A 10,919-nucleotide genomic window follows, 5' to 3' on the forward strand; every position below is an offset into this window, starting at 1 on the left:
ACCATTTGTGACCCCTCCAATCTTTTTTAAGAACTTACTAAGTGAAAATATTATTTTACGATACTATTTTTGTACATTACAATTCATAAATGGAATGACTGTTTATTTAATTTTGCATAGTTTAAATATTTTTATTTAAAAATTTGCTTTATTACCAGTTTTTATTTTATTACTTGCGTATTGTGGAGCCTAAATATTTATTTATAAATCTTATTGGCTATTATTTTTTTATAGATTATAACATGTCTTCTACTCCTACTCAAAATTTGGTTAAGCCAACCAATATTGCTTCAGTAAGTACTAATTCGGTAGTGAGAATTCCCACCATCATGTTCTGTGGTGTATGATAAGAAACTTGAAAATTTTAATTGATTGAACTTTAAAAGTTGGCAACAAAAAATGTAATTCTATCTAACCACCTTGAACTTGGTAAACTTCTTGACCGAGAAAGTGCCAAAATCATCAGAAAATAAATCTGACCGTACTATTGTATTGACTGCTGATGCATGAAATTATATTGATTTCGTGTGTAAGAACTACACCTTGAATGTGTTGGAAAATATACTATATTATCTGTATAGTTCAATTAAGAGTATAAAAGCATTACGAGAAGCTTTAAATAAAACAGTACAAAGTTGAAGATGTCGATATGAAGAATTTCATTGTTAGTAAATTTATAGATTTCAAAATGGTTGATTCAATGACTGTAACGAGCCAAATTCAAGATTTTTAACTTATCTTGCAGGATATACATACTAAAAGTATGTCTCTTAGTGAGTCCTTCTAAGTGGATGCAATAATTAAAAAATTATTATCATCTTGGAAAAATTTAAAGAACTATCTTAAGTATAAAAACACAAGAAGATGAGAATTAAAGATCTCATTTTGAGGTTGAGGATAAAACATGATAATAAGTTATCTAAAAAGAGAACTAACTCTTTTAGTGTTCTAAAAGCAAATGTTGTGAAATAAGAGGTAAAGATCCACAACAAAAATCAAAAGAAGCTTGTTGTGAAAGGTAAATGACAAGTGCTCTATCTGCAATAAGACTAAGTATTTGGCCAAAGATTGCAGAAATAAGGGTAAGTAAGGAAACCTTACGAAAAAGATTGATCAAACTAATATTACTGAGGTTGATCACCTCACTAATGAAGTTTTAGAAATGAACTTTTCTTGTGTTATTTCTGAAGTCAATCTTATCAACAATCCTAAGTAGTGATGGGTTGACACTAATGTTATAAGATATGTATGATATAAGAATATAATGTTTAACACTTACAAAGAAGTAGATAGAGAAAACTTATACATAAGGAACTTATCAACTTCTAAGGTATGGAAGTCCACAATGCAATGAGTCTGGGTATGTAATGGCGTAGGTTACAATGATTTGCACATGCCATTTAGTGTTTTACTAATCATTTGACCCATACTTTATCATAGATCAAATATTTTTTTTCATAAATAAAAAAGAATATGCACGCTCCTTCAATGTGTTTTTTATAGTAAATGAAAAAAAATATTGAAGGATGAAATTAAAATTAAAAATATTCTATTAAAAAAATAACAAAATAGACAAGAGCTAATCGAAGTTAACCTACTAAACTCATGATTCAGGTCATGCATACTATTGGATTTAACAATGTTTTTTTTAAATTATTTTTTATTTAATTATACGCAAACCAAGTGCATGCAACTTTTTTTTACATCAAACAATTCTTTTTTTTTTTTTTTTAAAATTAGGATTGTGTGTGAGACTGAATTAAAAATAACCCTAAATTTTTAAAAGTTTGATAACAAAAAGAGTTTGTTTTTCAATTCAAATAAAAAAAAACCTTTAAAAAATAAGCAAGTGATGAAATGATATGATGTATACTTGTTTTTTTTTTAATTTTGAAGGGTTAAAAACACATTAAAAAAAGGGTTAAATATGTAAGTCCACTCACCGCTTGACCCATTATAAAATGTCTGGCTCGTGCACCAGGCTTATACAGTAGGCATGGCCAGCAAGCCAGATGTTTTGTTTTGTTAATAGTAGGGCATAAAAAACACGTCGTCCACCCCCTCTTTTTTAACTTTTAAAAGACGGATGACATGTCGTCTGGATAATAAAACGGTTGGATTCTACTTTCTAGCACAGCTCTGAACCAAAACTAATAATCCAAAGAAATGGGACTGAGTTTAATAATTGATACTACACCTGTTGCCTCCTATCTATATCGTTGTTTATGGGCATTGATTGGATGTGGATGACAGACTAAGTTATTCATCAAAAAGTCTTGGATCAATCCTTAAGGTCGCCATGGAGTAGTTTCATACCAGGGGAATAACTCAAGAATTCTTTTTTCAAGGGAGCAAGGAAGTTTGCTTTTGTTATTGTTCTTGTCATTATCTAGATTCGAATCTAAGTTTTCGTAATGTATACGTTTAGATGCGGATTACCAATATTTTAAATCTTTAATAGTCAAACACGGAAAAAAGAAAAGAGAAAATCCGAAGCTCAATGCATGGTTTGGCAATGGCAGGGCCAGTTCAGCTGTTGAGATGCGGCATCATCATGTTGCGTGGAAGGATTCACAAGTGAAGCTCGCAAATCCAGGTAGTAAATTACAATTTAGGACAAATAAAAGGACTGAATTGAATGAGATCAAGTTCAGTATAACACCATCAAAATACTCTCTTTCAAGTTTCAATGTCTACATGTACATGTATCTCTCCCTCTCCAAATCTTTGCTAGTTCCGGTAACTGCTTCCCGGCGGACAGAATTGGCGGTATGGAGAAAGAGCCTTTACTTCCATATCTAAGCCCAAGAAAGAGAACACCACAACCACCCCCGCTACTTTGCCCTCTCCCTGAAGACGATGAAATCTCTTTACCTCTCCCTCTAACTCCTTCTGAACTCAAAGACCGCCTTATTTTTGGCCCATCTTCTTCTTCTCCAAGAGACCCGTCTCCTCTTGTTGAAGCCTTAACGTTTTCTCTCAAGTCACCAAGACCCTCCTCTTCTAATCAAGATTACAACTCATTCCTTGATTCTCCTCAGTTACAGCAACATCTTCATCAGCAATCTTGTTTAGTTGATCCTAATTACCCATGGACGAAAACCAATCTTCACAGGTCAAAAACTGCACCTGCTATGGCTGTCATCAATGATTTTAACCAACCTGTGATTGCCAAGCCAAGATTTGGTTCCCAATCAATTATAGGTCAAGCTTTTTTGCTCTTGGTATTGTATCTGTCTCTCGGTGTGCTTATATATACTCTTAATCGTGACAAGTTTGAAGGAATTGAAACGCACCCAGTTGCGGATGCTTTGTATTTTTGTATTGTGACTATGTGTACTATTGGCTACGGGGACATTACTCCCAATAGCACTGCTACCAAGTTGTTTTCCATTTTATTTGTGTTGGTTGGTTTTGGTTTTATCGATATTTTTCTTTCTGGGATGGTTAGTTATGTGCTTGATCTGCAAGAGAGTCATTTGTTGAGGAATGTTAAGAGAGGGGTTGAAAAGGAGTCTGCTGGATCATGTATAATCGATGTGAAGAAAGGGAGGATGAGGATAAGAATTAAGGTAGGATTGGCATTAGGTGTTGTGGTTCTTTGTATCGGAGTTGGTGTTGGTTTCATGCACTTTGTCGAGAGGCTAGGATGGTTGGATTCACTTTATCTATCCGTTATGTCTGTTACAACAGTTGGATATGGTGATAGGGCATTCACCTCATTGGCTGGTCGTATTTTCGCTTCCATTTGGTTGCTTGTGTCGACACTTGCTGTTGCTCGAGCATTTTTGTATTTGGCCGAGGCAAGAGTTGATAAGCGGCATAGGATGATGGCAAAGTGGGTGCTTGGTCAACACATGACTGTCTCGGAGTTTCTTGCTGCAGACATTGAGAATAATGGGTTTGTGAGGTAATGCTTTGTTACTTATTGACTGTTTCCACACTAGTGTCACACCAGTATGTTTCGATTTGTCTGCTTTGAAGGTCATGGGTTAAGAAAATAGTTCTCTTCAAATTTTTATAATGATCTGGGCTATCATATTCACTCTCTTTCCCTATTTGTGTCGTGCATTCCTTTCTACTATGTTTGGATAGTATGTATCAACCTTGAATTACATCGAATTGTGAATTTGTGGCATACAATTGAACATTAATTTGCAGAAAGAACCAGAAAATCATGTACAAACTTTTTTGCCTGGTTAAAAAATCTAAAAGGTGTAGCCAAGTTACCTTCCTGCTATACATAGGCTTCACTTTTTTCATGCTTACTTGCTCTATAACAGTCCTCAATATTCTTTGCCTGGTTAAAAGGATTTCGATGGAAATATTTGATTAATGGAGTCAAGGAACTTGCCAAATATAGCTTTGTTAATATGGAATAAAGGTTACTGTTCAGCTTTTGTGCTAAATCAGAGCTGTAAACTCGTGTCAGTATTGGTGTCTGAACTCTTGCCCAGTTTTCTTGTTAGCTTCTTCATCTTCATGAGGGCATTTGATTCCTTGTCCATTCTCCCAATAGAACCCTCTGCCTCGATTAGACAACATAGGATTTCTACATGTGGCCTTGTTGCCCCATCTTTCACTGTCTTTGCTTTGAGAACTATGAACTTTCTGTTGTATTTTTCTCCTTATACTTTGCTTTAGAATTGATTTTTATATTACATAGTTTCATTCAAGCAAATGATTACTGTTGTTCCACATGAACTGTCAATATTCGATGTTATTATGCTGCTGGTAGAAGTTTTATTTTGTTTTCTAAAGGTGTTTAATTTTGTTAATCAATCTGCCCTAGTATCTCCTAGTTACTGGACCACAGAGGTGGCCCCAGGATATTACCTGGCTTCAAAATCTAAAAAAATAAAAGGAGTTTACAAACATGAAAGATTACGATGATGTTTTGAGAATCTTGGTATACGGTTTGCAACGTATAGAATGTGAACTATGCTTATTTTGCAAAAAAACTAAGCTAATGGATATGGAGCACTAATTTTCAATACTTTTTAGATAGATGCATACGCCAGAAATGTCGTACCACCCAGAAGGTCTTAAGTAGCTACCCTCAATAATTGATAACATCGTGAATATTTTTGCAATGGTTGATGTACTTGGCTCAAGGTTCAGTGAATTTTGGAGAACAGCATATAAATACCATATTCCATGTAGTCACTCTCAATAATTGATAACATGGTGAATAAGTTTGCACTAGTGAATTTTTCTTTTTCAAATATGGCTATGGAATTTTCCTTGTTCTTGTGGATTTTTCGGAGGCTTAATTTCATGCTAATTCAAGAAGCATCCATTATGAATTTCAAGGATTAAGCTGGGTGAATTTCTAGGCTCTCTATCCCTTCTTATCATAGGGTTTCTTCCTAAGGTAGCCTGAATTGTAGCTCCTCTGTAGTTCTCTCTAATAACAGAAAGTGGATAGTAAAATGGCATGGTATGGGAAGTAGAAAATCTTAAATCTAATTCATTGTAGATCACTTACTTCGACTTTTATTTGGGGTTAAATGCCCATGCCTTTGTTATTGCAGTGTGGAGACCTTTGTTTATTTTATACTATACTTCCATTCTAAACCTACTATTCTTTGCTATGTATTTTTTTTTGGTGGCTCATAATTATTCTTGTTGTGGTGATCCTGCTCTCTTCTACGTGTCATTCCTGTTTTCAGCTTGCTCTGTGTGAATTAATCAGATTTCCTTTTCCTTGCTATTAGAAATAGAAATTTGGATCCTCTTCTTCGCAATCTGGTCTGGTGTTTATACCAAACTCTGGTTGACCAAGACTGGATATTCTCTTTATTGACTACTTGCATTGGATTTAAATTTGCAGCAAGTCAGAGTATGTAATATACAAGCTCAAGGAGATGGGAAAGATATCAGAGAAAGATATTATGCAGATATGTCAGCAGTTTGAGAGGCTAGACACTGGCAACTGTGGGAAGATTACACTTGCTGATCTCATGGAAAGCCACCCTTGATAAAGTCTTCTCATGGGCTACCGAACGCAAGAAATCTCAGTGGATTGTAGATTAAACTATTGAAGCCCTTGAAGGGTTAATCGTGTTCAAGCTGCATACTGAAATATAACTCAATGAGTTATAGTGTCTGATCAGCTGGTCCCCTACTTTTCGTCATGGCTACCCAATCAGCTTGCCATCTCTGGAGTTCACATGGGCTTCAATGGACAAATTTCCGCCCTCTTTCAACCAAGTCTAGAAACCAGTTTGATTTCCAAGGTGGTTGGATGTTTCAACAGCTTAGCTCCTAGCAGCCACAATGCTGGTTGTTTATTGAGTGACAGGGGAGGTGGACAACTGTGCTGATTGGATTATAAGGTAATTTTTCTAGTGTAGACCTGTTGGATTAATTCTTTTTGAGATGCCAAGAGACGAAGAGGCTCAGTAATGATTTGGGGTCTTCATCAAATGTGAATATGTGTTGTTGAATGAGTAAAGGTGGGGCTCCTCCTCTCTCCCATCATCTGGGATAGTCTCTCTTGTGTTGTCTCAATAACAATTACAGTAGCAAGACTTTTATCCTGATTGAATCTGCATTCTGCAGCAAGTATCTGCCCGTGTGTGTTTGTGTGCTTTCTTATATGTTAAGGGGGCGTAGGGGGCAGTGGCAAGCTCCCTATATCATTTGTCAACGTGGATATCAAGCCATCCTGAAATTGAAAAAAAAAAAAATGATGAAAAAAATATTTTACTGTTTAAAACCATAGTAAAATATAAGAGGCTGCACACTGCAACTGCTATGAAATCGCTACGTGAAATTTAATTTAATGTGGATCTTCTGTGATCTACTTTACCATAGAATAGAAATTCGAATTCCAAAGAAAAAAGTGAGCGAAGGCGAGGTGTATTTGTGTTCATAACTTGTTAGAAAGTTTACATTAAAAAAGCTCAATTGATTACTATACAATTTACTATCTCGTGCTATGTTCATGAAAAAAAAAATTCATAATATTATTATTAAATTCAATTCAACATATTATCCTTAAATTTCTCAACTTCACTTCTTATCTGGTCTAGAGTTAAAATTGATCCACATAAAAATTATTTTAATATGATCTAGTTGGTTTAGTAAGTTCAAAAACAACTTAGATAGTAAAAATCATGGTTCGGATTTGAAAAAAAATTCAAGATGATGTCTTTTTTATTTTAATACTAAGACAAAAATATATTTGATTGATTCACAATTTAATCCTCTAAACCCACAACTTGGATTATGAACTTCACTAGGTTTAACAATTTTATTTATTTATTTATTTTAACTATTTCTTATATAATAATATAATAATAAAAATAGATACTCATAAAATTAATTATCAATCAAATATGCGGATGCTTGTTTGAGACTCTGATAACTTCATAGAGCAGTAAACTAAAACAAATTATAAAAATTAATTCAAAATCAACATAAAATTAAAGGATAGAATTGAGAAAGAAAAAAAATTCAATAGAAGAACAAAATTGAGAAGAACAAAATTAAAAGATAAAATATTTTTTAAAAGGGTAAGTAATCTATACCCAGCTTTGATTTCGGAATGTACAGTCTGTAGATGCTTTACATCATACATATTTCTTGACTGTCAAAACTCCACTCCTGAAATCTCTTTCAAGTTCCCTTTCCGAGAGGTAAAAAACTAGAATCATGAATCAGCAATGAGCCCACAGGGAGGTGATTGACAGCCTCGGGAGCATACCAGGTCGCCCGCCCTTGATTACTTTCTTAATAATTCTCGACTTTTCTAAGAATCACAAGACGACCTTTTCAATTCAAGTGTTGAGCTTGACTGGGATTGAGCTGATTTAGACTACTTAAGAGAATTTTTTAATTTCTTTTCCTGGAAAATGACGTTCACTCGAATGAAGAAAACAAAAGAAAGTGTAATTTCGAGAGATCTAGCTCAATTAGTCAGGTTTTGAATTTGCTTTCTAGAAATTATTAGTTCGAGTCTTATAAATCTTAGTGTCACTGGAAACTTACATGATCGTTAATTTTAGAATCAGTGAGTTTAATTAAGATACACACAAACTGGTCTGAACATCTACAATAATAATAATAATAATAAAAAAAAAGCAAAAAAAAGCAAGGGGAAAAATGATATGTTAGGGCATGGTCAGGTCGGCTTGTCCTATTGCAAACGGTGACATATGGTCATTGATTTAAATAAAATCTTTGTTAATCTCACCTTAATTAACGAGTTAGAATGAGTCAAAAGTAGTTTTGACTTTTGACAAAGGAAAGAATCTAACCATTTGAAAACCTTTCACATTTGAAGTCCAAGATAGCCTGAGAAACTTGAAAGAAATTTGAGACAATAATTGCGGTTTCAAAAACTACGAAACAATTGGTATTATTCAACCATCTGGGAAATCTCAAGTGGAGTGATAGTATTGATTGGTAATGTTAACGTTTGATTCAAGTCCGTATAAGAAAGAAAATACACTTTAAAGAAAAAAAACTAATTCTACACAGGAATTCTTGTAGATCAACAACAAAGATATTGTATTTCAATGTAAAACTTTGTTTTATTCACATATTTTAAAGGAAAAACAAGTCGTTACAAATCAAGAGAAGAAAAATAAAGTTATCATATGTGGATATTTTAGCGAACCGATCTTTGTGTTAAAAGGTACAGTTAATCGTAATTGTAAAAATGTTGAGAGATCTAGTCATATGGTTATATTTGATAAGAAAAATTCTATATAGATATTTTTTCTTTTCTTGCTAGAAAAAGTCAATCGAGACTTATGAGATTTTTTTTTGATGATTTTTAGTGTTTGAATTGATTAAAAATTATTTTGAGGTTAGATATGAGTTTATTGAGGTTTGTTGGGTGGGTAAACGAATTTTCTTTAGAGTTTTCAAGTGAAAAAAATAGTTAAAAATAAGTTTTTTTGAGTCCAAAAAGAAGGGTCACAACTTTTTAGCCACCTGAAATGGCTGAAATAAAACTAGCTGATGACATATAATTTACTTTATTTTTTGTAAGAAAAACTAGACAGAAAACACATCGTCTACCCATTTTATTATATAAAAAAAGATGGTCAAATCTGAAAATTTAACATTGTCAAATCTGAAAATTTTGTTAGTAAATAAAAAACTCCTCACACACTTCCTTATGTATTTACCTCAAAAATATATCACTCCACTAGTGTTTCACTCAAAATTTGATTTTTCATGATAACAGTCTAATATTTTTGCCTTTTACCTTTCTTGCTCACCTTTTTAATTGTTTAAGGAATTAAACAAAAACAATAAAAAAATACCCACCAATATAAATAGTTTGTAATGTCCAACCAATATATTTCAAGAAATAAGACAATTAAGAAAACAAAAACAAAAACAAAGTTTAAGAATGACTCAATAAAACCCAAAACCAATGTAAACTCAAATAACCCAAAATCAATATCAAACAAATGAATACCTACTTATCAAACAAAATTGATATGAATTACAAATTTTTTAGGAACCAAAATCAACCTTTTTATAATCTCAACTTACGATAGAAACCAAATTTGCAATTTTTTTTTGGATCTATTTTGGTAGTAGCTATAATTTAAAAGAAACTTTACCTTTTTTTTAAATAATTACCACAATTCAAGAATTGATAAACAAGAACAAAAAAATAGATTCTCCAAATTAATAAAAAATAAAGACATGGAAAATTTAAAGATAGACAGATAAAACCTGATTTTAGAACTAAGTTTTGATATCAACTGATATGAACCTGAAAGATAAGAATTATAAAACCTATAATCAAGATTGAACATAACCCAAGAAAGCTAAAATCAAGTTGAAAAGAACCCGACCTAGTGGTTACCTGAATCAAATAACCATAGTTATTGGATACAAACCACAACTTGATTATAACAAATCAAGAATTGAAAGTATAAGGATGAACATTGTAAAGAAGTAATCTTTGATAAGTTCCAAGGAGTTCAATAAAGAATCAAGAGTATGAGCAACCTTGTACGCACAATATTATTTTTGAAATCAAAATACCAAGAAAAAACCCTAAATACTAGCTAAATAACCCTATTTATACGAGGTAAAATATCCTAAACAAGGCTAGAAAAATAACAAAAGATCTCTAAATAAAATAGAAAAAAAAATCTAAAATCAACTAAGAAAATATTGACCATGTAATTTGCTCAATTCACACCTTTAATGGACCATTTAGTGATGTTTGTTGATTCTCATAACCACCCATTCAAGTTACTTTGTAAGCAAAAATTTATATAATTAAGTACTAAGAATGTGTTGAAGTATGCTCTCTAATGAGAATTTTGGTTGGACTTGAAGCATGAATAAAACATCAATTACCTTAATTTAAGAGGGAAAAAAACATAAATCTACATACTACATTAAATTATAAAAAATATAGTTACTATAATTAAAAGCAGAACCATTAATTTTGTTAAAGAATAGCTCTGTTTCATTAGCTCCAAGAGCATAAGATTCTACACATTGTTTATAAACCAAGTGACGCCTAAAAATTGCCACACTACTATTTATTTGACTTGCACGTAACACTCAGAAGAGCAAACCGAAAGAAAAACATCAAATGCGAGGGATCATAACTAGCAAAGCAAAAGGTACCATAAAAAGTTAGAAAGAAAAGGCAAATAAAAAAGAGCTAGCAGAAAGAGAAGAAAGGGCACCACAACAATAAGCATCCAATGTGAATCAGTATGGATGTTCATTACGTAAACTCTAATCCAAGTAAAAGAAAACCATCTAATAGGTGGCCTAGTGGTAAGAGCTTGAGATTAAGAGGTTTGTTCCCTCTGTGGTTTCAAGTTCGAGCCCTTTGGTCGCTAATATGATGGCCACTGGAGGCTTATATGGTCGTTAACTTCAAGGCTTATGAAATTAGTCGAAGTGCGCGCAAGCTGGCTCGAACA

At 32.8% G+C, this 10,919-nt stretch overlaps 1 protein-coding gene across 1 annotated transcript; it reads left to right on the forward strand.

Annotated features, from left to right (window-relative positions):
- The first annotated feature begins 2,469 nt into the window (after nucleotides 1-2,469).
- LOC133702942 (two-pore potassium channel 3-like) lies at nucleotides 2,470-6,570 on the forward strand. The gene is made up of 2 exons (XM_062127286.1): nucleotides 2,470-3,910; nucleotides 5,834-6,570. The coding sequence occupies exons 1-2, from the start codon at nucleotides 2,772-2,774 to the stop codon at nucleotides 5,979-5,981; spliced, it is 1,287 nt and encodes a 428-aa protein (XP_061983270.1). The 5' UTR covers nucleotides 2,470-2,771; the 3' UTR covers nucleotides 5,982-6,570.
- Nucleotides 6,571-10,919: the final 4,349 nt, after the last annotated feature.

The sequence above is a fragment of the Populus nigra genome, chromosome 9 (genome assembly GCF_951802175.1).
Source record: "Populus nigra chromosome 9, ddPopNigr1.1, whole genome shotgun sequence".
NCBI classification, from domain to species: domain Eukaryota; kingdom Viridiplantae; phylum Streptophyta; class Magnoliopsida; order Malpighiales; family Salicaceae; genus Populus; species Populus nigra.

Coding starts and splice junctions, on each gene's coding strand:
- LOC133702942 (XM_062127286.1), top strand. CDS start 2,772: ATGGAGAAAGAGCCTTTACTTCCATATCTAAGCCCAAGAAAGAGAACA. Junction 3,911..5,833: donor GAGAATAATGGGTTTGTGAG/GTAATGCTTTGT, acceptor TTAAATTTGCAG/CAAGTCAGAGTATGTAATAT.